Source organism: Myripristis murdjan, chromosome 14 (assembly GCF_902150065.1).
Source record: "Myripristis murdjan chromosome 14, fMyrMur1.1, whole genome shotgun sequence".
Taxonomy (NCBI): Eukaryota; Metazoa; Chordata; class Actinopteri; order Holocentriformes; family Holocentridae; genus Myripristis; species Myripristis murdjan.
In genome coordinates, this window is record NC_043993.1 from 17,636,583 (window position 1) to 17,663,804 (window position 27,222).

Sequence of the window (27,222 nt, forward strand, 5' to 3'; positions counted from 1 at the left end):
ATTATTTATCTGACTGTCCGCAGTTGATGTGAGTTTTGCGTCTTGAATCTGAATGCCCCAGTCTCAAAAAATGTTTAATTGCTGCTTGATCATTAACATTTTTCAGTGACCAGGTTTAACATTGTATGTCTGCTCAGACTGGCTGGTACACATTTTGGTCAGGTTCACCTCAGTTAGAAGTTTGCTTTGCTTTGGTGGAAGGTAAGCTCCATTAAACCTGACATATATCAAGGCAATACACCATCTGCTGTGATGTTTTGTTGTGAGCACACTCTCCCAATCATCTCTCACTTCAGCACCCCTTCATGGAAAATGTTTTTTCTCAAGTTAACTTGGTTTGGAGAATTCTTTAGTCTGCTGTGTCCTAATAAAACTCTTACGAGTGTTGGGGACAGGTGGATATCTCAGGGAGCTATTTATCTTAATTCTCTGCAGTCAGCTCAGAACGACTTGACTCAACCCAAACAACCTCCAACCATGTCAAGGATTCACCGGGGTTTTGAGAGCAGTGTGGCCCTGTGCTCCCTGAACACGGTCAGCATCAAGGCCAAGTCTCCAGGATGGTGATGATGCTGAGATTATTCAGTGGCAAACTTTAGACTTTTCCCTGGCTTATAGGCAGAATGTGTTCTTGAGTGGCGCAGGGTCACCCTGATCTCTGATGACTCTCCTCCTCCTCCTGCTCCCTCCCTCGTTCTCCTCTCCTTGTCTGTTTTTTTTTTTTTTTTTTTTTTTTTTGTGATGTTATCTTTTCACTCTCCTCCCACTCACTGCTGTTCCCTGAAGCTGTCTCGGGGATGAACGCCTCATTGTTTTTGTCCTTGTGCTGCTTTCCAAAACTGCCTTACTGGTTAGGGATGTTGAGCAGTTTCACACTCTGTGTGACCCTTTTCTCTTTTAGAGGAGGACAGGTCATGTCTAGGCCACCGCCTACAGTTACAACTTTATGCATTTACACTATCACTTTGAATACATCCGCGTCCCGTTTCATTCTTGAGGTTTATAACTGGGGACAATTTCTGCCCCGTTTACGCAGCATGCATGTTGTGTCTTTTCTTTCTGTGTGCAAATGAAGACACTCATGTTTTTGGTGCTGACAAACCGAACAAGCGTTTCTTTAGATTTACTCTGAGATCATAGAGCTTGTTCAGATCATTTTAGTATGCAGAGTTGGAGAAACATGGTGAGGATTAGTTAATGTCCCCTTTTACTTACACAAACTTGCACAATGGCCACAGCTACAACTCATACACTGGTACCATATTGTTTCTGACAACTGCCAAGTAAGTCATTAGTTGCCTTCTAGTGGATACCTGTTCTCTGCAGCCGTCTAGCACCGCATGTTGAAGTGCTATCCATCTGTTTACCCAAGTTGTGTCTCTTTATTTTCATTCTGATCATGCACGGTAGCAGGTTTCACACAAATCAAGTGCACCTTCAGATGTCGTTTCTCCACAGGGGGCTGAGTGATCGAGGAGAAGACATGGTGCTCCTCATGAGGGCTCTAAAATTGATGTGCCCTTTTGGCTCTAGTGAGGGTGACCTTAAAAAATCAGAAGCACTCAGCGAGAGGCACAGCCACTGTCTCACTGCTGATCAATCTCAATCCTCTACTCAGCTCCCATCCATGCTATTCAGACGCTGTAGCAGTCAAATACCAAGTACTCATGTGCTCAAATTCTAGGATTACTCTGTGGTTTGCTGAATACTGAGTTGAATGTCTTATGGATAACTGCATTATATCAGACAGTGAGACAGCCTTGATGGAAAAAGAAAGCTATTAGAGGATATATGAAGCACCAGATGTTCCCATCATTCAAATGTAGTGGGCTACAACAGAGATTGACAAGCAAAGGGTGTATGACATTGCATTATGTAATTTTTCAAATAAAAGGACCTGGCAAATAAGTATGTGGGAAAACAGAATTTGTTTGAAGCGATTTGTGTCTCCAGTAAGCGTGCAATGAAACCTTTTATCTACCGTGGGCCCAAGAATAATTATCTTATTTTGCCTGGCCTTGCATTTTGTTGTTATTTGATAATTACTGTGGTCCCTGGAGATTTCTCATTAGGGTGTTGACCTTGGGGAGGTGCACGCACCATTGACATCTTAACTAAAGACCGGAACATGCTTGCACAATGCGCAAGCAGGGACACTCTGATCACATTGTCCGCCGAGAGCCAACTGGAGCGGAAAAGGCAGTGGAAGTTCAGGAAGCGTGGATAAAAAACTGAATGTGATGAAGTGCTGCAAGGGCAAGACGTCTTCAACGACCCCCCCACCACCACCACCACACGCACTCAAACACACATGCACAGACACACTCCCCGTAGCCCATTACCTCAACCTGCCTGCCTCTCTACCTCCCCCCTGACCCTGTCAGTCCCTGCCCCCCTCCTCCTCCCTCAACACCCCACCCCCCACAACTCATTACTCCCTCACCACCTATCTGTGGTTGTTCTCCAGCCCTCCACCTGTTCTCTCCTCTCCTCTCACTCTCTCTCACTCCCTCCAGGTCGGCTCTCTGTTGATGTCAAGGTAGGCAGCATGGTGAGTAATTCTCCCAGTGATACTGGCTCCTGACCTTTCATTGCACCTCAAGGAAAAAGGGATTTTTCTCCCTCCTCGCCAGCGTCACTCCTCATCGGACGTGACGGCTCCCAGTGCATTCTGGGGCCCTGGCCTGGCCCTGGACTGGGAGGGGAGGGGGGGGCTTGTGCTGTCACAGCACAGAGTGTCAGGCCTGACCCGACGGTTGGCCTGCAGGCTGACAGCAGACAGACCTGCTATTTGTTGCCTGAAACACCTCTGAGGAAGATGTCAGGCAGCATCACAACGGTACATCACCTTCCCCCACAGCCTTTCTATGTACTCTGCCTTCAGTTTTATGAACAACCTCCATAGTGTATAAACATGCAAACACTGTAGGAGTGAAATACGTCCCGCTCCCTTTCATCCATACACTCGCTGTAAGCCCTTGAAGAATACCCTCACTTGGCGTGTGATAGAAGACCAATGCACCACCAAAACTACTACTGCACCCTTAACCGAAAAACCATCACACCAAATCCAGGATGAAGCCTCTTTGAAATGCCTTCACAGTGAGCCAAATAGTGAAATGATAATCCATGCCACTGACTGTAGTCATCATCCTGTGTTTCGTCCTGAACTCTCCTGACAGTCAGCTCTTGTGGCTCAGAACGAGAGGAATTTCCTGTGTTCTGTGGTTTGCCATGAGAGAGAGGTATTTAATTTCCTCGCAGCCAACAACATAACCACTTTAGAAAATACAAAGCCAGCAAGCACATTTGAAAACACACCATCACATGGAATAAAGGAGATGAAATGAAAAGTATCAAGCCGAAACAGAGAGAAGCACGAGGGGGATTGAGGCTGGCGTGCAGAGAGCATCAGTGGCTGCAATACCGTTCATGGGAGTGAGGGGAGTTGACAAAGCCGAGGCAAAGCTATATATGTCACAGTAATAAAAATGAAGCAGGCCTTAATTTGAGATCCTGTCTATGTCCTCCCCTCCCTCTTATAGCTTTCAAAGCCTCTTTTCTGCAGCTTTTCCTAATTTACACCGAGCCAGAAGAATGGATAATTGCTGACCAGAAAACAGGTTTATTTTGCTATCCTATTAAAAACATACATGGTGACAATGTCCTTCCTCTGCCGGCGTGCGATCAGAGAGGCAGCACTAATGCTCTTGGCTTCACACACTTGAATACACACGTAGGGGTGGGAATCTCAAAATTAGAAGTGGGATCACATCGGTGGCATAGCAAGCGACAGCTCCTCTATTTTATTTTATTTTATTTTTTTTTTTTTAAGGAGGGGTTTGGGTGTTGTACCATCCTCTTGCTCAGGAGTCCTAATTTCCTCTCGGTCCCAGAGTGACAAATGCTTTGTCAGTGATGAGGGCTTTGTAGATATTTACGTGCCTGGGGAAAGAGCCTTTATTTTTTTGATTATTCCAAACAATAGAGCTCACACAGGGACAGAAATGGGTCACAAATGGATTATGTTTTTTGCGTTTGTTTGTTTTTTGACACCACTTTCATTCTGTTCTATATTTAGGTGTAGTAAAGAAGCGTTTCATTTCATCATTGTGCCTTTGATAAATAGTGGCTGAGTTGTGCAAGACGGCTTTAAGTCGTAAAATGAAAACACAGACATTCCTCTGATATGCAATTCAGCCTAATGGAGAGCAGTGTACTAACTCCGTCAATTCATGTCAGCGTGCTTTGGGGAGGATATTGACTGGTGAAAGGAACATTATATTGGGTCTGTGTTGATAATTAAGAAAACATTCAATATCCACTTCCCCTAATACTCTGTCACAAAGTGCACCATGTAACACAGAGGCAATTTGCAAGTGTGATACCTTTCGGGGCCAAAGACACGTTCTGTAATGAGGGTTTTGAAAATAAGCATCAGTCAATACATTCTGTTCTCACAGAGGAGGAGGCACACGTGGGCCACACAAACACTCACATCCAAGCAACACTCACATTACAAGTTATGAATTCCATATGATTTAGTAATTTTACTTTCACATCAATATATTTTGTCCTGTTTGCTCCTATTTAAATCATATTTATTACAGAGTAAACACTTCCATAAACATTGTGTCAGAAACTGGCTAATTGTAAATGATCTTTATTAATGCAAAATATGGAAAAATAAACATTGACATAAATTCATGATAGTCGCTTTGTTTTTAACGTTAGCGTGAACTTTTTCCACCCAGCTGCAGGTTTATGTTAAGCATGGCTGTTTGCTAACCGTGTTAGGTAAGCTAAATGCAAAACATTTTTTGGATTTTAAGCAGTTCACGCACTCCAAATGTATGGCAACAACCATTCATTGTATTTATTTTAGTTTACTGAAATTATGTTGTGTTTAATTTGTGTTGGCTAATACTGTACTTTCAAACTTGTGCGATGCTATGTTCCAACACAGAGACGAAGTTCACAATAGCGCTCAACAGGTTTAGGAAGCTGCAATTTCTTCTCGTAAGCTGACAAACCTGCCTCCGGTCTTCATTTCCCCTGTTAAACAGAAATACAGAAATATTGCTCCAACAGTGAAGCTGTGGTAGAAAGCACGATAAAGTCTGAGTTTGATGTAAAAACATTTATTAGTGAGTTATGTCGCTGAAACAAAACTTTTGTGGTATGCTAATTACAGCAAAGATTAACGAAACAAGATGGTGGCCTACATTTTAACTCTGTTTCTTTACGTCTTTTATTCATTTAAACTTTGTCCTCTGATGGTATTTAATAAATTAGGGCAAGTGAGGTTTTGTTAACTCTTAAAGGAAATACTGATAACCTCGATTTTGCTATTTAATTGAAAATTAGATTGTGAATATAAGTGCACTAGCATAATGCTAACTTGGTACTTATCAGCCAGGCGATGCTGATTTTTCAGGTAGCAAATAATGCTAAGTATTAGTAGCATTGTGACTGCTAACTTCAATACATTAATAGTCAAATGTTTTTCATGATTTTCAGAGAACTAACAAAAATGGTTTAACATTTAGTACTTGAAGTCAGTTTTATGTTGCTTTTGATTTATTTAGTTTTATGTCATTATTGATTTATTATGCTAGGTAACTAATCAGAAATGGATTGCAATTCATCTTAATTCATGTAGCAATGCTGACACTGACAGTGCAGTGTTGAGCTATAAATTAATGTATTAAAGTTAGAGGCGATATTTCATGTAAAAGTAAAGCAACAATTTTGAAATTTTGTTTATCGACAATCATTTAACTTATAGATCTGTGAATTTTGTCTATAAGGTGCATTTACAGGAAAGACCTTATGTAATAGCGATGGCCGCAATAGCCTCACTTTTCTCATGAGTATATTTTAAATGAGCTACTTTTGACTTTCAATGAAGCGTAGTTTAACACTGGTAACATTATTTCTAATTGGGCTAATTAAAATTTCAGTAGCAGTAGTAGCAGTACTTTTACTTGAGTCAGAAACTTCAGTACTGCTCCCACCACTGCCCACACCTTATTCATTAATGAATAATGTAGACAACAGGACTTAATGCACCAGTGAAAGAACAGCAGCATTACGGTGCTCTGTCATCCTGAGCCCTAAGCCCTTTTATGGCGCTCACAGACACACAGTGTGGGTAATTAGCCTGGCTGTCACCACACCGGTGGGAATGAAAGGGCACCTCATGACCCCTGGGTCACGATGGATCAAAGGTCACTCTGGGGCCAACAGTAAGACTGGTGAGCCTGCATCAACCATGCACACACACACACACACACACACAATGTAGCTCTTACAGGTCCAGTGAACCTCATTATATTTTTCAGTGTATCGCTGAGTTTAATGACCTACAGTGACACAATAGATTATGTAAAAGAGGAGTAAACAGCAGCCTTAGAGACCCGGAGACGAGGTCTGGCTGCCCTCTCTTCTTTGCTATATTACTGTAAGGTTGAAGGGTGAATGTGGCCCTGGGGACACGAGCAAGTAGATGGTGATGGGCTTACCGAGAGTGACATTTAAGATAGAAATGACATCAAGTGTGGCACCACTGTGCCCTGTGGCAAGCCACCACATGGAGGCAATGTCAGCATGATCTGACTTAGCCCCAAAACGCTGTGGAGCCTCCACCCCCATTGCATCCCACTCCCCCCCACCCCCCCATCCCACCGTACACACACCCACACACATATCCGTTACACATGTCAACTGCATCTCATGTCAAGTGACAGTTAACAAGGTCTGCCACCTTCCAGATGTGGATGCGCTGTTCTAGCCGTGGGGCGGATTTAGCCACATGAGATTTATGTGAAATACATGATAGATGTTATTGTATTTTTTGCCATATTTTTTTTTTTTTTTTTTTTTTAATATTCTATTTTTTGACATTAACAGTAAAACCTCATTGCAATGTAAAAAATGGCACAGTTCCTATCCAACTGAAAAGGCATGGTGCATTTAAGTGAAATGTGCCGAGAATAAGTAGAGGTGTGCTGTACTGTACCAGCAGTGTACTAGGAAATAGATTTCAAATCATATGAGGGCAAAACAAGCAAAAAATTGAATTACAGTTGTTGGGGCGAGTAGCTGTATCACCCAGTAAGCTCTCAATATCAGCAGACCACAAAATCCAATTATCTTATTCATACATGGCACAGTGACCTTTGACTTAACATTCAAATGGTCAATTTCAGTAGAACTCATAGAACGAAGGGAGCCAGGAGAAATTGTTTTTCCTTCTGCTGAAAGCTTATCTTGAACTGGGGCTATATTTTATAAGAGATCTGTTTTGTGTCCTACATAAGTCATCAGAACTACAACTCCCAAGGAGAATGGGGATCAGATAGGGAGGTCCAGCATCAAGGACAGGGAAGCCATTTAAAGGTGACATTTCAGTCAACGCAGCAGATGCTGCCAATCTATCTTTGCTCTGCTTTATCTCTTTCCCTCATTTAACATCCCTCTCTCTATCGCTCCCTTTTCTCTCTCTCTGGCTCAACCTCTCTCTTTTTCTCTACTTTTCTTTCCCCTGCATTTTAAGGCTTTCATTGTCCCCCTCTCCTCTCTTACCTTTCCTGCTCTCTTCCCTTTCTCTTTTTTGCCTTTTCCCTCTTTCAACCATCCCCCCCTCTCTCTCTCTCTGACGTGCTGACGAGGCAGGAGAGAGGAAGCAGTGTAATAAAAGGAAGTGCTAATGAAAGGTTGAGCGGGGTCAACGTACTCACATACCTTTGCCGGACAAGGGGATGAGAGGTCAGTCATTCCAAGGGGACAAACTGTTTCACTTTTTGACTCAGGGCTGTCAAACGTTCAAAAGGTCACAGAAAAGGGCATCAGGTCGTAGCCCCTGGGCTCAGATTCTGTGCACCGCGGGGTCAGAGGTTGGTGCAGGAATGCTGGGTAAACGGGAGGTTGGGAGCAGGGTCAAAGGTGCAGTCTCCATCCCCCGTTCAGATGAACATCTCTAAGTTAATGAGAATTGTAGTCGTGGTGCCTTGCCTAAGAGTGGAGGTCAAACCTTACCTACAGCAGTCTAAATCACACAGCACCAGATGTAAGTGAGTGTGTAACACTGATGTAATATTACAATTATGCACAAAGGAATTGATGTACCACATTATATCTACACTATTGTTAGAAGCATTGTTTTCTAAAAGTGTCAGGTGTAACTGGCACATCTGATGAGAGTCTAAAAACAATCAAGGTGGCCATTCTTTAAAAAAAAAAACAAAAACAAAACAAAACAAAAAAAAAAAACTATAGATTGTTATATTATATGACTGAAGGATGCTCAGCAATTGAAAGTAAATACATTAAATGAACTGATAACATTGACGACAGTGACCAAAATCACATTTCATTATTTTAGCACTACCAGAGAGAAGTCAAATTAGAGCAGGGAATTTACCAAATTCAGCCTCAGTGATAAACGTGATAACTCAGAGCCAACTTTGAGAACAGTAGGTGTGACACTGCCATCTTGAGGTGGAATATATAATAGCCTGAGTTTTGTCAGCCTTTGTCAGCATGTTTGAGGTCTACAAATACACAAAATATATGTTGGAAAAAACCTTGAATCTCTTAAATGAGCACCCATTTTTTTGCAAACATATCTTAATGGTTTGATGAAGCATGAAACTCTTAATATACAAATGAACACATTCTCAATGTAATCAAAGTGAGTGATAATGTGTGAAATCATAGGCATAGTGATTGGATCAACAAGTAGGATTATTGCACAACATTGGCTGGAGATGGTCATGGTCACCATGCATACGTCTGATCCCCAAAACGTCCAGTGTGTCTAGCACATCCTGGCCAAGTACCTGTGTGCAAGATAACTGTCTGATTGTTATTCACTCTGGGTAAGTGCACCAGGAAAATGCCTTAGTTGTAAAACACAAAATAAATGCATATAGTGACAGCCTGCTATTGATAAAAGCACATGACATACTGGTTTGATGCTGCTGTTGGCGAAGCAGACTCCACACCTGTATTTCATTCATCTGGACACAACAGACTGTTAGCTGATGCGTAGGGATTTTTTTTTTTTTAAATATATTTTTTATTTATTTTTTGTCATTACTGATTATTAGGCTGGAACATCCATGCATTAAAGAAAGGCCTACTGAGTCTGTGAATTTATAAACTTATATTCCTGGTCAGTCCCAGTAGAGGGCAGTGCAATGACTCACGTCCCACCCCCCAACTAATTCAAATCTCATTTTCAATCATTAGAATGGACATAAGAGCTGTGTGGTGAGGGCTCATACTTTAGTATATGAGTAGGATCTCTAAAACATTCCCTGTGCAGGAGGGTCAGTTGTGGCCACCTGATTATTTGCATGATAACCAGAGCAGGACACACACTCTGGACTCTGTTTTTCACACATCTGACTGTGGCAGATGTTCTGCAGCAGGGATCAGGATGGACCAACAGCAGCCATAACACATTAAACACGCTACAACGCTAATAGCTACTTATAGGATTGTGATATTGCAGCCATATGAACAAACACAGAACGAATAATCAACTCCTCTAGAAATAAGCCTTATTCACATGGCTGTGATGGAGAGTCTATGTCTCAGTACTTATTCATTTATGGCTACATTAAAATACTTAAAACAGCCTTTAAATTTGAGATAATTCATAGAATTGATTGTATTTATATATCTGTATTGTAAATGAATCCTTGTTGAAGTATACATTGAGATGGCAATATAATATCTTTTTACCTCTCACTCTGTGCTCATATAAGTTTCACTATATTGGATATACTGGATCAGTAAGACTCTCGAATTAAGTTCCACGGAGCGAGTACAATATAAGTAACATGTTTGTTTACTATTGACAGAGAAATATTGGCCTAAATCTCAGAGACTTGACCTACTTCTGCAGCGGAGCCCCGATCACAACAAGATGAAAGGTCTGGCATATCTGCGGATGAGAGACGAGAAGAAAGCAGGGCAGGAAAAGTGTAGGCAACAGTGCTGAGGACGAGCGGGGGAGGGGCGTCGAGAGGAGATTAACATTGAACCTGACATCAATAATAATCATAATAATGTTATTTTAAGAAGCCCCCTCACTGGGACCTCTGCCTGGAGTGAATTAGCCGAGAAGCCACACGACCATAAGAACATCAACCAATGTCTAGCCTCTGAATGGATGGAAAGAAATAACTGCAATGAAAAGGTTTGTATTTATAGATTTGTGGGATTTAACCGGGTGAAATACAGACATATCTTCAAGTATCACTACTTTCAAAAGAGGTGAGCAGGTTTGCAGATCACAACCTTGAAACAAACACCTTTTCAAATGGTCAGAGTTGATCATTTCTTTTAATCCCAGGCATCTGGGGAGAGAAGAATGATGCAATGATGCTGTTATCTTTTGGCCATTTTAAAGTTTGATGCATTTTTCTTTTTGTTTTGTTTTTCAGTTCTCACCTCTGAAACAATGTAATGCACTTGCTCTGAGTGTCATATCGGAGTTGCTTTCCCTTACAAAAGAAAGTGATTCCAGTACTGATGACAATTTATACAAAGCATGGATTTAAAGAATGAATGTGTCTAAGATCAAAACTACAGTGGACACATACAAAACATGAAAAAACATATGTATACCCACCCTTAAAACCTCTTCAACCCTACTTGTCCCATCAGTGGTTTTGTCATTGTCACATGGCCACGCTTTGTCCAAACCCACAGAATTTTATTTTAAATTCTAGTGGAGATCCCATCAGTTCCAAAGATGCCACACATGTCCTGCTGAATTACAGGCAAATGTGTATAAAATGCTGTGCAAGACATCTAGATATGTTCAATTTGATGTGATAGTGCAGCCATAAAACAGTGGCATCTTGGGTTTTGAATATTTCACTCAATATCAGTGTGATGTAACTTCAGTGAAGCGTTGCACCCGGCAGATACACAATATACATGTGCCATTGCCGTACAATATGGAAGAGACTCATTTTTTCTAACTTTGAAGTCACTTGAGGGGAAATTTAAGAGAAGTCAAGTGCGAAATGGGATTTTTATTAAGTAGGATCTGTGTTTTCTGGATGACAAAAGAAGGGAGAAACTGTCATTACTAAATGAGTCTTTTCTCAGTTCAGTCGCCAGAAGTTTAACCTCACTTTGTGATTACTCACTCTCTATCTGGTCATTATCATAATCATTTCAGGCACACACCAAACAAAGGCCACATGCGTGTTTGTTTATTGTCCGTGCTGCGTGTTAAGAGTGTTATTATGGGTGGCCTGGCTCTTTCTGAGGCTTCTGGCTCAAAGCAAAGGCTCACTGCATCTATTGGATTATGTGAGGGATTTTAAACTGGGATTAAGCCACTGGGCTGTAGAGAGCAAAGGGGGCTGCGTATGCTTGTGCGTTACGGGGCTGTGTGTGAGGGGCGTATGCAAGTGTGTCTGTGCATGTGTGCTGTGTGTGAGAGTGTGTTTTTGTGTGCTGGAGGCCACACTGCTCAGCTCGTCTCCACTTGGCCTCCTCTGTCTTTGGCACAGAGCTCCAGACATGAACTTCTTCTGCTTCACGCTGGTAAGACTGTTCACCTGAAAGCCTCTGCAGTCTAGCTTTGTTTATCAGGGGAACTTCTTTAGTCTCTGCAGTCGTGGAGTAATTCTTAAAGCAATGGTAAATCTGTCTGTCACTGTGGGAGAGACGACTGATGTTATTGCTGCTGACAAGAGTCTGAAACGGGCTCTCTAGGGAACAAGATAAAAATGCAAACAACTTTCTCTGTCTAAGATTCACTTACTTGCTTATATACAGTCTGCTATTACCGTTTTGGGCTGTTCAGTATTTATCTTTGTTGCATTTTGTTGGCTTGCTACAGCTACTAATGTAATAACTTCGCACTGATGCAATGAACCATTAGCATAATAGTTTGCAGCTCACAGTGTCATAATCCTGTTAACGTAACACATTTCCCATTATTGTGATAAAAGTTACCGACCACTGATGTTATAACTTTTTTACTGTCAGTGTGATAATTATTACCGTATTGCATTTTATTATCATAACTGGAAGGATGAGGTTTTCAGTGTTGAAAATGTAATTCATTCATTCATTTACAAAGTTGCTTGTTAGCTATGATGAGACATTATCATCTCAGTTATACTGATAAAAACTGAAAATGTAAAGCCTCTGGTTAATGTGATAGAACCCATCAACCCAATAATAATATAATCATTATGTTAACAAGGAAAAAAGTATAACTTTAAGTAGATAACATTTTTGCATTACAACAAAATGTGTTATGCTACCAGGATCATCACACTAAAAATTTATCTGTAACATATAACATAACATCTAAATATTCTTAATTGGTTGTTTGTAACAATTTGTAGTGGTGGGTACTGACAGTATACTGACACAGTACACTGTACTGTTGTCTTGTTCAGTGCCAGATTTGAGGTTTTGTTCTCAATCCTAAAATCCTAAATATAGTAACACTAGATACAATATGTCATCAGCCTAATGGACTGAAAAAATATTAAGTAATAAGAGCCCTGTCCTATTTGGGAGGTTCCCTTCACCTGAACAAAATCTACTGTAAAATATTTCCAACCGTTGGTCTTATGTTGGCAGTGATGAACAAGAATGGCTCTGGATGGTAAAATATGAAAATATGAAATTGTTTTTAGCGCTACAAGCAATTGGACCTGTGGGTGCTCGACCATGACAAACTGAGTCAGTGGATACACAACTGGTTTGCAGCGTGGTCTTGTTAGTGAAGTTTCAAACATTTTTAAAATATGTGTATGTATACACAAATGTACAGGGAAATGAACAGGGAAAACTGCTCAGTTTCTAAAGCGAGGTAAATCTTAAACATTGGCAAAGGCCATGGTTTTTTACCTTTGAGTTGTGTTGTGTTTAGTTGTGCTGGGGTTCATGCAAAACTATCAGTATCTTGGAAGCTCTTTATGGATCTGGATCATGGATCTGCACATTAGATGTTATAGTCATGAATGAGGACAAATTAATCAACCCTGCCTTCAGTTTAAACCCCCAGTGCTCATTATGTAAACCATGCTTTCAATTTGTTGACACTTTCTTCAGGATTTAGCAGCTTACAGTGTCTGTGTCACAGTCTTATGGTTTAGATTACTGCTTTTCTAGCTGGTGCACTTTTCTATACACTTTCACTTTCTGTTTGGATACTCTCCACTGTCCTGATCACTTGCAGATTCTCTCACTGGAGCTCAGTTCTGCCTGCACAGTACAGTTCTTCTCACACATCAGACGACCGATGTTTGCATGCCATCATCTTATAGCTTTGCAATACAACTCATAATTCTCTCCTCAGCCAATGTGTTCATTTCAGTTTTGATCTGTCTGCCAGCGTGCATTATCCTTGGACTGAGACAGCACAGCACGTCATCTTAGATCAAAAGTGCATTTCATATTGATTATACATATTTGAGCACCATGGTGTACAAGGCAGCATAATTAAATCAGTGAGGATGTCTAACCACCGAATTAGATCAAATGTACATCTCTCCTTGATGGAAGAGTTTTCATTGATTTCGCATTGTGTAGTGAGATTGATGATTCCATGTGATTGCTCCTTGATAAGCCCCAACAACAGGACACTATATTTAGTCTGAATGTTCCGACATAGCAAATTAAAATACATTAAGTAATTGAATCAACCAGTCGACACTGCAGTCTGTTGCCTTTTTGTGCAGGAGGGCTCCACAGAGAGTATATATGAACCAGCCTACAGCCAAACTGTGAAGGAAGTCCTTCCTAAGTGCCAGTGCAGTCCTGCTCTCCTGAGGCATAAGCTTGAATGGAGCGGCTCTGACCCATGCCTCAGCTCTGTAAGTTGTTTTTTTTTTTCCTATTTTATTTAGACCTACACTTCATCAAAACATCAATGCAGTGTGTGGTGAGCGGTTCCATCTGAAACCACTTGTGGTTTTAGAGTCTGCTGAAGGTCTTCAGGTCCCCGACTGGCTGCACAAAGCGCAACTTGCAAAATAAACTGCCAGTCAGAAAAATCTGAGGTGTGAAAAGATTTGTGGTACACGTTGCCTCTGTTTAACTGGAGCTAATGCTTTACACACATGCTGTGTACAGCTGGATCCTGAACACTTACTGCAGGTAAACTCAAAGCTGCACACAAGTTTAAGAGCATCAGATGCAGTGAAAAGGAAGTACAAATATTTTGGACTAAATAACCAACCTCAGTGTGTGACAAAAGCCAAACAAACTATTTATACATGTCATCTTCTGTCACCCAAATTGAAGCTCAATTGTCCTGTCCTGTTCTGCCCTGTCCCTTTCTTTCTTTCTTTCTTTCTTTCTTTCTTTCTTTCTTTCTTTCTTTCTTTCTTTCTTTCTTAGCCTATGGTACGATATTTACTGCTCCAGCGTGAATGTGCGAACAAGCAGACACAGTTTCACTTTTGCTAACAAATTGCCTTTCTTTGTTGTCCTAGGACCAATCTCAGACTCCAACATCAAAGAGGAAAGAGAGCAGCAGAAGGTATGAGAGGTTTGGAAAGCCAGTTTTTTATGGGATCATACAAACATATCAACATAAGACTGACACGTTTTGTGAACTTGACTGATAGTGGGAATAATTTCCATCCAGATGTTTTGCTCAGATCACAGACTGGTAGTCAGCTGTAGAGATATATTTTTGCTTTGTTTCAAACACTGGTTGCACACATAGTTATTCCTATGTTTTACTGTTTACTCTGACAGTTCAGTAAATGATTTTTTGAATTAACTTTTTTCCCCTTACAAAATAAAAATGGTTGCCTTTGTCATTTTAGGTCATATGCACCAGCGTCAGCCTTGAACGATGGATCTTTAGGTTTGTACAAAAATCAGCACAGTCACTGATCTAAGCTTCCTATTTGTAAAGTGACGTATTCAATCCAAACCTCATTTTAGAACTTTTTTTGTGCAGAGCCAGTGACGTTTGGCCCACGTATTGTTGCTCATTTTGATCTTACATTTCTTTTTTTCAACTTTCGAATGCATTTAAAACTCTTTACCTTGTCACTTGCTTCTCTTTCCCCTCCACCCTGTCTGTTGCAGACAAAGACATTAATCACGCCTGCTGGATGTCATCCAGTAAGAAGAAAGGCTTCTCTCATCAAAAGAATGACCAGAACAGAGGTAAAGAAATATGTCTACCTGAGCAAAACCAAAATGCTTACTAGGATAGTCTGACTTTGATAAGGTTAGAGACGAGGTTAGAGAAACAGTTGGCGTTGACTTACACAACTTATGAGAGGGATGATCATATACAGTTGTATGATAACCCATGAAGGCCAAAGATATGAAGTGGTGTGGCTAGAACAGAACAATGCTGCTTATATCTTTTAATGTTTATAACAACACAGCTCCAATCCAGAGTTCATGAAAAGCAGTGAATAACATTATCAATTCCATGTTGCTCAGTGATTTATATGCACAAGTAAGGAGCAAACAAAGGTGATGTCTAACCCGTGTGGATTCATTCATCAGAGATAAGTAACACTGCCAGTCAGGACAGCATGTTCACCAGAGATGACAGAGCGGAGGAACCGAACACCGACAGAAGAGAGAGAGACCTGCCAGCTCAGGTAAAACCTGACACATCATTGTCACTTTTCAAGTTTCACCTTCCAGTGGAGCTACTTTGTAAAATATATCCATCTTAACAAGACACGTAATAGGCCCGTACGATGAATTTCAAGGAGGGGCAATGGATTGGCCCCGGCACATCTATCCCTCAGTCCATTACCTGCAATATTTGGGGCACCGCTGATGGGATTTTGATGAAACTTAAAGAAATGATGCATGACATTCTGACATTTTCAAAATTATACTGATTGGTGTAAGGCAGTGCTACAACATTTGTTTAATTGTATGTGTGTTACACACAACATCTTGAATACAGCTGTTGTGTTTTTTTTTGTACTAAACTTAAAGTAATGATACATTTTATTGCTCCTGTGTTTTTAAAATATCACTGATTGCCTGATGTTTACCTTCATCCTTTTGTACTCTGTGTAAAAGGATGCTACAATTTTTTTTTTTTTTTTTTACATATTGTATGAAATTCCTTTGTAATGAGCCAACACATTTTCAACTCATGCTCACAGGTAGAATAATGTTGTCTGATGAGTGGATTGTCTTAGTTTGCACTTTGAATGCAGACCAGTATTCGTTAAATAAAGACTTTGTATTGGTTTCAGTCTTTAACATGCAGACCAGTGTACTGTTGTCAGGGGATAACAGATGACGCCGGCCTTTTACACATTTAGAATGAAACAACCTCGTCTTACACACGTTAAACCAATCAATTTGGTAGCACAAATGATAATTGTTTGTAAAGGTGTGCAGATGGCAGTCTTGGTAATCCCTTACACACATGGCAGCGTGTGCCAGACATGCTCGTAGATACCTGGCGTACCTGGGTATTTGTGCACATGTTTGTGCACGTGAGAGAGGTGGCAGTGCCTCTTTATCTCTGCTCACCCTCTATGTTACCCACATGTGACTGAGGGAAAATGTGAAATTAATTAATCCCTATCTCCGCCCTCCTTATACCCTTCATCTTCCGTCTTTATACCTGAAAGAAAAAGAATGGTGGCAAATTAGCCATTGCTGGCTGATTTTGCAAAATGAAAGCAGCAATTCAATTCACCTGGGAAATAAAAGAAATCTGCAGTTCATCAGGTTCACTTCATGTTGCAGATTAACACATTTTCATTCATGTATGGCCTTCTCCCACGTGTTTGGGAGAATGGCTTTGTGCTAATATTATCTCAAATGTTATAATTTAGATAGCAGCTGTAAAGCTAAATGCTATGTTCTATTAAGTGATATTGGGTAAATTCTGGTAATTTGTGCTGGAGATTTGTTCAGTTTAAACAAACTATGATGTAAAAATTACATACTATTATGAACTGGCAGCGACTCATTTTTTAATTTTGGAATCTACTCACTGTCTCCAGATGAATAGTTGTGTTTTGTTTGTTTGTTTTTTTGACTGAAAAGGCAGTTTTCTTTGGACAGTGCTACTTGCCTGCTGTTATTCAGCATCATCGATACTAAAGAGAGCTAAAGAGAGCATAGCAAAGGATCTACTGGGGACACATGGATGACTTTGCTGTCTGTGTGGCTACAGGGCCAAACCCAAAAAAGTGTGGCGTATTTGTTCAACAGATATGTAGATCCTGATCATGCAAGAGTTACAACTTTTGAAAACTGAGGATACACAGTGAATGTGATTATTGTCATATCTTTGGGTGTCTATTCTTGTTTCTCTCATGTGGAGTTAGACAGAGGATACAGGTAGTGAGGAATGTGTGTGTTCTCTGAGTGCATGCATTGTTGCTTTATTACAGAGCAGTGAAACTGAGGCTGAGACGGCAGAGACAGAGTCTCTAGGAAGACTGAGGAAGTTACATAAACTGGTGCAAGCCAAGAAGGGACAGCAGAGCGGAGGTGCTAAAGGACGGAGTACATCAGAGCATAATGGTGAGTTTTGTGGAAAACATTCTGTAACAGTACAAAACCATCGCCTGTTGTCAAGGCATTTAAGATGAAACTGTATATTATTCCTGCTCATCTTCAGCTCATTTGGAAGACACGTCAGGTGACAACAATCCAGTGCTAACGTGTATCGGCCTGAGCAAAAGGACAGAGAAGAAACCCTCTAAACCTGCCCCGTCATCACGACAGCCGCAGGCCAAAGAGATCCATGAGCGTCCAGAAGAGGAAGGACTTTGGAGCCCCAGGGTTCACAGTCCTCACTGGAGCCCGACAGTCTGTCCACACCCCTGGACGCCCTCCTTCCACACCTGCCACCAGCCTCAAACAGAGCCGTGGGTCTACGACTGCGACTTCACCTTACCTCGGACCACAGAATGGGACCGTTTTGAGAGTCTGATAGCAGAGCTGGACAGTAAACAGGCTGATCTGTCTCCGCCGCGAGTCGTCCGCTCCATCACAGATCTACACATCTCACAAACCACCGTAAGCTACGCTGCACTGGTTTTGATTTTGCTGTTATTTTGGCAATGTATCATCAAATTAATAGAAAAATTGATTGCAATAGCTTGGTATAATTGCCATAAACATATGAGACCATAGTCCCTGTCTCATGCCAGTGGTATTGTTATAACTAGTGGTTTCCCTCAACTCCACTGCTTATATTTACAAGGATGTTGCATCTTCAGTGGTTTCTACCTTTGGTTTTTGAAAAGGATAAACATGTTGAAAGTGAATTTTTATTGGTCTTCCACTTTTTCTGGTGTCATGCAAGGCATGGCATGCAAGGAAAAATATGACCCTGATTTTTTAAAGTTGTTTTTGTAATGCAAAAGCAAGGTTAATACAGTAATGATTTACTGATGTTAAATAAACATTTAGATTAAGGGGACTACAACTGAAATTTCCAATGAACATTTGTTTTTATTGCTTTTAGGGTATTCTCAAGAAAAAAAGTCACAGTTAATGAAGTTAATACATAAACTCTTCATTATATATTAAAATAAAAATAGATGAGCATCACAAAGAGACAATGCATTTGCAATTTTACTAATTATGTAGGCATTACATGATGATGTAATGAATTCTAATGCAAAGATTGAATGTGTTACAATCCATAGCGCATCTAAAATATTGACACTGTCAGATGATTAATGTTAGATAGGACAGAGATTATTTATGAATATGAACAGCAAACCTAAAGTGACAGTGAAATCGTGGCTGATATTATGGACTTAGTGAATTAGCCTGAGCTTTTCAGGCTTAAAAGAAAGCCTTCTATCTTTTTTATTAATTACTTAACCCCTTGTAGACTATTGTCGCAAATTCGCCTCAAACTACTTCCAGTCTTAATGCAGCCGAGGTGGTGTATGTATCCCACTGATGCTGTTGATGCATATTTCACACATACCAAGAATTGTATTGGAAGCACTCTACCACCAATAATTTAGCATCTGCTTGAAGGCAAAAACACAAACAATTTATTTTTGTAGATAATTGTAAATACATTCAGGCAGTAAGGGGTTAATTATGATTTTTTTTAAAATTATTATTATTTATTGATATTGTCAGCAGCTAGAGTCTGAAGAGGCATCTCTGGGGACTTTCTTAGTTTTAGCGAGCCGAGTTGTACATGATCAGAAATCACAGGCAGATGAGTAAGATAAAATAAAGCCAGATGTTCCCTTTAACTTGATTGTTGATGGAGCGTTGGGCTTTTTTTTTTTCCAAATTACTGATCAAATTCACAATCAGCACTATACATCAGAGTAAATGATTTCATGTTTCAGACAGAAGCTGAAAGCACATGAAGCCGATTTGGTTTTTGAACTGCCTCTGCTGATCAGGGCAGAGCAGCTATAGTGTTGCGATTTCATATTTCTGCGACTACCACATACCCCTGCTATACTATTTTATCTCCATAGAGCATTGCTGCCTTATGATTAACTTTTACTGTAATTATTTCATTTTAAATATTGGTAAAAGGAAAAGGAAAAAAAGCAAAAACAAGAACAAACAAAAAACAAACAAAAAACAAAACAAAACAAAAAATTTAATGAACAGTAAACCGCTTCATAGTTGTGTTGTCTGCTGTGTTAAAGACAACGGTCTTATAATTGCTTCTCCAGCCGTCCAGTGCGTGACAGCCTGAGTGTGAGGCCAGGGGCTGCGGTTCACTAACGGTCAGATGGTTAATGTTGGGAAATGGGCCAAGAGTTAATGTGACAGATGTTCTGTGAGAAACGCTGAGTGACCGCTAAAATGAATCTAATGGCCAGCCAGTGATGAATGGGTCATTGCTTTCATACGGTCTCGCCTTTAATGACACTGACATATTTTATTATCCAAGGCAAACATAAGAGTACCGATCAGCAGATGATGGGTTTAAGTAAGAACGAGTTGTAATAAACTAAAGGAGCGTACTTCCCAAAATAACGGGAAATTATCCCCCAATTATATTCAAATAACAGAATAACAGTTTTAATGTGATTAAGTCTCTAAACAACAGTAAGCAGAGCTGTCAGTGCAACATACTCCACAAGCCACAATATGTTGACACAGGAAATATAAAAATACACCAAATCTAAAAGCTGCATTTCTACCAGGGGGCTAATCTAATTGAGAACATAACTCAGAAACATGGTATAAGCAAGAACTGTTTGTGTTGTGATGCCACAAGATGGATATAAACATAGTAGGATGCAGATAATGTGCCCATCTGTCACCATACAACAAATTTTAATCTCTCTTTTACCCCAGCGGTCAAACAGATTTGGGAGATTTGACGCCTTCCAGCAGCATTCCCCTCTAATGAAACCGCAGGATAATGGAAGCGTGGCGGTAAGAGAACCGGCGCTCTCAATCTGCCAGCTTGTCCATCTAGGAATTTAGTTGTCTCAAACATATTCCACAGCATGGCAAATCGGATTTCCAAGTGATTCACGAGCCCTACATTTTGAGCTAATATACACTATGTTTATGTGCCAGCCCTCGATTTGATTTACACCACGTTTTGTTTTCATACTGCATTCCACAAAGCAGAAGCAGGTGGAGACTGGTGATCTGACCAAATCAAGGATCTTGGGGAGGGAGACAAAAGCTGTATCTCAGACTGTGTGCGAGGGGACAGGCGAGAAGCTTGTCAAGACCCTGCCAGGAGAGACGGTGAGCGCTGTAATCTTATGTCATGCACTGCACAAAGCTTATGCTTATACAATCAGTTTCAAGTTCTTGTCACCCAGCATTTGCTGTGGTTCATGCCTAATAAAAATACATCTGTTGCCTACAAGACAAAGCTGTCAGTCCCACACCTGTTCTGCCACCCTCAAACTGTCAGTCATATTGTTGGGCATTTTAAAGAAAATGTGCCCAAACCGGCATTGAAATTAATAATACAAATTACAGCAAGGGTTATCCAGGATGACAGGTAGCCTAGTTAAAACCATATGTACTTATGCGTAAGTTTGATGCCAAAACATTTCTTCCTGGTTCAAACATGCTATTAAGGCAAGAACACAGACCATCAGTGTTACATATGTACAGGATGATTATGTGTGTGTTCAGAGAATTTGTACTTTCATAAGGAGGATACTAACAAGATACAGTACATTCAGTGATCACTATGCAGGGGTATGCAGTGCATTAAAATCATAGAAACTGTACTGATTTAATTTCTTAATTCTCAATTCCCACATCTTTCCATTTCTATAAAATGCACCAAGGATGTTGCATACAGCAAAGTAATGTCTTCCAGGATACTTCATTTATATGCTTTGCATCTGTTTTATTGTTTTATTTTGTGCTGTTACAGCAATGCAATCTGATTATCCTGGGTATCCGTTTTTTGTGATGTGGCAGTTTTAAGAGTTCTGCTGGATAAATTAAGAACGTCCCACTAACACTTCATCTGGATCGCATCCCATCCAGCATTTTACACCTTAAAAGATGTATGGTGATGGACTAATGTAGATGCATTTCATTGGTGTGAAAGCTCCTTCACAGGAACAGGAAGTTCAAAGCTGACAGCAGATATATGGGGATTACGTATGCACACACACCTCCTAGGTCTCGGCTATTAAAAGCAAGGCAACTCTTGCTGGATTAAGTACTTTGCTTGCCAGAGGAGCTGCGTGTCCTTCCATAAACTGGGATACTGAGTCGTTTCGTCACATGAGGAATCAAAACACGGCAGCTTAGGGCCCCCGACACAGCTTTCTGGTTGGTTAGCTCGCTCTTTTGTTCCTCCCTAATGCCTGCAGTGGGAGATGAGATAGGGAGTGACAGAGTAAGAAGTTGATAGGTCTGTGCCAAAAGGTGACTTGCTGTTATTTTTTATTTCTGTGCAGAGTGAAGAGGCAGAGAGAGATGAAGCAAACAAGGTGGAGGTCGGCAGTGCACGGACATTTACTAAAGGACACAGGCGGTCCAGTAATTCATTGGAAAGCCTCTACAGTCTCACTAGTGGACAAAGCTCCTCAAGTAAGCACCTCCAGGCACAAAGCCAACATGCTGCACTCTTCACACTACAAGCCCATTGAATTATGCAATCCCTGCTTGTACACAGAGGTATCCTGTAACTCCTCCTTAGCTGCAATCATTTGTAGAACTACCCCAGCTACTGAAGGGCCTAATATTGAACCCAGTGTTTGGGATTGGACTCCTGCTGTCATCTCATCGACATGAAAAACCCAAGCAGGATGTAGTGGAGGTGAACAAAACCATTGGTTCACCCTTCATTGAACGATATTGTTTGTTTGCTGCTCCCCAGGTGGAGTCACCAGTGGGTCAGACTGTTCCAGTAACAGAGGCAGCCTGAGGCTAGAGGAGGATCTGCCATACACCAGACAATTCTGTGGCAGAGCCAGGGTCCACACAGACTTTGTGCCCAGCCCGTATGACACCGAGTCCCTCAAACTCAAGGTAAATGTGGATTCCTGAAAGTGAATGGGACTAAAAACACAAACAGTCTACTGTGTGCATGGATTAAATGACCTTACTATTGGCCTTACTCTAAACAAGACAATATTGCTGCTACCAGGGTTTACCCTCGTGGCTGTTTTCTTCCAAGTCTTGCAGAGGCTACAAGGGTACGCCAGAGTAGATTCAGCAAGAGCGTGCATTGTGAAGCAGTTGAATTGCCATTTGAGTTGCAAACCTACACATATACACAGTGCAATTAAGGTGTGCACACAGCTAAAATGCCTTCAGTAAGCTAACTAAAACTGAAATGTTCCACATCTTAAACCAAGTATTGTTTACTCGGACTATGGCCTTATTTGGGTTGAGATCATCAGACAACGGTGCTTACATGGACATTTCTTATTCCAAATATTGTCTTAATGGGGTCGATATCAGAATATCACAGTCCAGTGAGAGTTTCCACTTTGTATTTGAGTTTTTGCAGCAGTTTTTACATACAGCAATCCAGCTGCTTGATGATGCATACACTTGGGAAAAGAAAACAGCCAGCAAGGGTAAACCTTTGTAGCAACACAGCAACACTAAATCAGAATAATTCTATAAGCAAAGCATGTTGTCTATGACGTGCTAAATTTGGAATGATTGGGCATTTTTGAAGGTTGATACTGATATTTTGTGCCAGTGTTCAGTATCTTTAAATAAGGACATTTACAAGCTGTAAAATTCATAGAACGATTCTACAGGGGCTTGACTCATGTCAGAATGTTATTATTGGAAAGCTGAAAAATCAATATGGGACACATTTCCCATGAACCAACAACAAACTGCACAATAAACAAGTTATCAGACAAATAGCATCATATCATCACATAGCAGAGATGGATGACACTCACTCAGTCCAGTTTATTGACCTTATACTGTCTTAGTGTTGTAATAATGTGCATTAACGAAGGCTCTGAAAAAGCTTCTCTTATTCATTCAGGTGGGGGATGTGATCGACATCATCGCCAAGCCCCCCATGGGAATATGGACAGGTGTGCTGAACGACAAAATAGGAAACTTTAAATTCATCTACGTGGATGTTCTACCACACAAGGGACCTGAGATACGTCAGAAAACACAAACCCACATGAGAAGGCAGAAATCAAGACAAAAAACTTTACAAGAACTCTTACAGCACCTCGGTTTGGAGGTACTGATAAGTTTGCTCTTATCTAAGAAACTGCACTGATTTATCAATAGAACCTCTTGCCCCATATAATAAGTTTACTTTTCTGCTTGCTTTTGCATGCTTCTGCTTGCTTTAACCGTGTTTTTCATTGGGTTTACCAGGAGTATTCTTCCTCTCTCCGGCTGAATGGCTACCAAACAGTAGATGACTTGATGAGGCTGAGGGAGCGTCACCTGATGGAGCTCAATGTGACTGATCCAGAGCACAGGCATCGTCTGCTTGCTGCTGTCGACTCCCTCCAGCAAGCTCAAAGTGAGTAATGGGAATCGCAGAAAGGTCATGCAAGGACAGCATCATTACAGACATTTTGCAACACATTTTATAACTGAAATACGTGGAGAGGGTGGATTCAGAGGGGATCGGAGAAAGCTAACATTACACCTCGAGTAGATAGGATTGTGAACATCCTTGGGAGGGAGGGTTTGTGGTATCAGGGCCACAGCTAAGGAGGTTAAGGATAACAGGATAACCCAAAAGAGCGGCTCTGAGAATAGAGAGGCACGACAGGACACGCGGGAGACAGTAGCTGCAGACAGATAGGCAGTTCGACCTTAATGCATTGGAGTAATAGATCTAGAGGACTGCTTATTGCTCATCTATTTTAACTCTGTGACAGCACACCCAAGCAGCCCATCTTTTTCTACTTTCATAAATTACAGCCGATAGTCACTTCGAGGATGACGCAAATCAGGAGGCTGGGACCCCCGGTGAGAACATCAAGGCAGATATGAGCAACTGCCCAAGAGACTCCGGCTGCCACATGCCGTCTGACAGCCCTGATAACAGCAACGAGGACACAGAAATTCACTTTCCATCCATCCACACTCAACCAGCTGAGATGCAAGCTACTTGAGAAAAATCAGTCCTTTCCAGCCATTGTTACGTCTTTTGTTGCTGTTAAGATATTCATGCACGACTCGTACATCAAAAACTGATTTCTTTCTTTCTGTGCCAGCGTGATTGCTAATGATGTACAGTAAAAAGCCTCTTCTAAGCCTTTAATACTTCTGTTCCTCGTACCTTCACTGACCTTGACTTTAACTGAGTGCAAAGTAAGTGGGCTGCAGCTGAATGTGTGAGCCAAGTGCAATGCATCTCAATGAGTGTGTGTGTGTGTGTGTGTGTGTGTGTGTGCGTAAATTTTGAGGCATTTGCACATTTGTCTCAAGTTTGCACAGTTGGACAGTCCTGTGATTACAGTCAATAAAATTTTTTTTTTTTTTCCACAAAAAATGGTACAAGTCTTTGAATAACCTTGTGTGGCCTATTATTGATGTGGCCTGATATTTGACCTCCATACAGTATTTGCTAGGGCCTGTGTGCTTGTCTGTGCACAGTGCCTTCATTATTTTTTCAATATGCCATACCCACACCAATCAAAATATTAATTTATTATCACTACTTGGCCTTATAGCAGGTGTTAGCGTAAAGGCACCGCCTTTTTGTCCCACCTAGTACTCTAGGTTCTGTTTATCTATTCTGATTTGAATGGTTGTGAAGACATACTTGGCAGAACCAAACATGATCTGTAGGGATGCAGAATGCAGCACTTAATCCTCAGCATCTTTATCTCAGCTTAAGGTTGGCTATGTTACAATTATCACCACCTCTTGTAACCTTTCCTTAAAACTCTCAGAGGATCCTGTGTCTTGTCCATGAAACAATTTTAAAATGTTGACTCGTTCCTGTGGATGTTTTGGAGAGAGTAAATTAAATCTAACAGACCAAGCCAGGTTGGGAATAACACAGACTATTTGTAATTTCTTAAGTGGCATAGTTGTTTGTTTGGTGGCATAATTTTTCAAAGAAGTGCAGTTACAAGGAACTAGTAATGAGTCAAAAGAATTTTCAGTGGGAACGATTTAAGATTTTGTTGTATTGATTTCAAATGAAAAACAGCAATTTTGCAAAGGTAAAATATCATTTTTATTTGAGATTGGACTGGTCTGCAATACTGAGAGTGGAGCTGTAACTGAAATTTATCACAGGACTAACACAAACCTCTACAATATTCTACTGATCCATCAATTTAACAAAAAGGCAGCCATGTGAAAGTTGTAATAGCTATCATTGACTAAAATTAATCAATCATGGCATGACAGAAAATAGGCAGGAGAAAACACTGGAGCATGGACCAAATATATAATGACTATTAAATGCCCCATGGATACCCCCATCCATCTCTTACATGCAGAAGAGAGCATGAGTTATATAAGATAATAAATGCCGACATAAAATATACAATTCATAAGCCCAAACCACTGAAAATCCTCTCAGAGGGGAAAAATAAAAATACATGGAAAACAACTCATATTTACATCAGTGTAAAGTACAGAGCAGTGCACAGTCCATCTCCTCTGTTATAAAACAACAGCAAAGTAAATGACACGGAAAAAACATTACATCCTTCAATATCTGAAATGCAAGTTTCGAAAGGTCACTCAAGCAAAAAGTTTGAAGAAAAACAGTTTTTTTGTTGTTGTTGTTTTTTTTTTCTGTCTTGTTTTATGGCGGTATTTTGACGGGTTTATTGCCTTTTTAAGAGAGTTTTAAGAGAAAGATGAAACTGGAATGAATGGTTTGGTCCTACAGATATCCATACATGAACGTCACCAAAATTAACTGGCACTGATGCTGGAGGGGTGGGCGTCATAGACGCAATCACAATATGGGTTATTCATGTTTATTAACTCGAAAACACAGCACTGAATTTGGGTGATTTGACCCCATGTTAAGACTGGTGTCCATGCTGATATAATACTGGCAACTGACCAGCATTCACTCAAAAGTCTGAAATAATAACTTGTATTTACAATTGCTATTTAGCTCTACAGCTAAATAGTCTCTAATCATATCATCAATAAATCATGTGTGGCCAGATGTGGCATATTTGTGCAGGAAACTGGTAAAAATTTAAACAAGATATAACATAGCAAGGACTACTTATTTTTCATGTTTCCATAGGGAGTGAAGGTGATGTGTACAGCTAAAAAGCACAGTGCAGCGGATCAGCATGAGATCACTCACCTGAAATAGTTCTACAAACAAACCTGGCTACATAAACTATACTGTATTTATGAATATTTATATTTAAAACTGAATATGCATGCCATTTAATAAAAAAATATACTAACAGGTCAGTCTTCATATTGAAAAAGCTGGAAAGTGGTGGCTGCCTACTGCCACTCCACACAGTGCAAGCTAAAGTGGCTCACAGAAGCAAATGATCTAGCGGGGACACTTGAATTATTTTAACGTCTACTGCATGCTTGCATCACTTCACAGGTGGCAGGCCACTCTCCGAAAAACTTGCTGCATCCCTTTAAGCTCTGACATGACGAAGACATCCAAGCTCAAAGCTGTGAAATCAAAGCCATGTCTGAGTTTTGCCAGTCTGAGGCGATGTGATGTGATGAGCGGGTGAGGCCTCGATGAGAGTAGCGGGCATAGCCGTTCTCAGGGTAGAGAGAAAGCTCCTCATTCATGCCCATCCCGTTGTTAATCTCTGAAACAGACAAAAGAAAAATGGGTAT

General features: G+C 40.7%; 2 protein-coding genes across 8 annotated transcripts in view; one reads left to right on the forward strand and one right to left on the reverse strand.

Annotated features, from left to right (window-relative positions):
* Positions 1-7,007: 7,007 nt before the first annotated feature.
* samsn1b (SAM domain, SH3 domain and nuclear localisation signals 1b) lies at positions 7,008-25,023 on the forward strand. Of its 2 annotated transcripts, XM_030069599.1 has the most exons (16): positions 7,008-7,012; positions 11,543-11,574; positions 13,731-13,865; positions 14,487-14,533; positions 14,826-14,866; positions 15,094-15,174; positions 15,526-15,623; positions 17,394-17,526; positions 17,624-18,024; positions 20,299-20,379; positions 20,578-20,703; positions 21,885-22,017; positions 22,307-22,458; positions 23,441-23,650; positions 23,791-23,941; positions 24,349-25,023. In XM_030069599.1, the coding sequence occupies exons 2-16, from the start codon at positions 11,551-11,553 to the stop codon at positions 24,540-24,542; spliced, it is 2,007 nt and encodes a 668-aa protein (XP_029925459.1). In that variant the 5' UTR covers positions 7,008-7,012; positions 11,543-11,550; the 3' UTR covers positions 24,543-25,023. The 2 variants fall into 2 exon arrangements, with proteins under 2 accessions (XP_029925459.1, XP_029925461.1); XM_030069601.1 differs by lacking the exon at positions 7,008-7,012 and having other exon boundaries at positions 11,375-11,574; positions 20,581-20,703.
* A 568-nt stretch (positions 25,024-25,591) lies between these two features.
* The window catches only part of gdpd5a (glycerophosphodiester phosphodiesterase domain containing 5a), a 28,553-nt gene continuing 26,922 nt past the window's right edge, over positions 25,592-27,222 (reverse strand). For all 6 annotated transcript variants that reach the window (XM_030069792.1, XM_030069793.1, XM_030069791.1 and 3 more), the window contains one exon: positions 25,592-27,194. In XM_030069792.1, coding sequence (XP_029925652.1) covers positions 27,043-27,194 — 152 coding nt within the window. In that variant the 3' untranslated portion in view covers positions 25,592-27,042. The remainder of the gene's footprint in view (positions 27,195-27,222) is intronic.

Coding starts and splice junctions, on each gene's coding strand:
- samsn1b (XM_030069599.1), top strand. CDS start 11,551: ATGAACTTCTTCTGCTTCACGCTG. Junction 15,175..15,525: donor AAAGAATGACCAGAACAGAG/GTAAAGAAATAT, acceptor TTCATTCATCAG/AGATAAGTAACACTGCCAGT. Junction 23,651..23,790: donor TACAGCACCTCGGTTTGGAG/GTACTGATAAGT, acceptor TGGGTTTACCAG/GAGTATTCTTCCTCTCTCCG.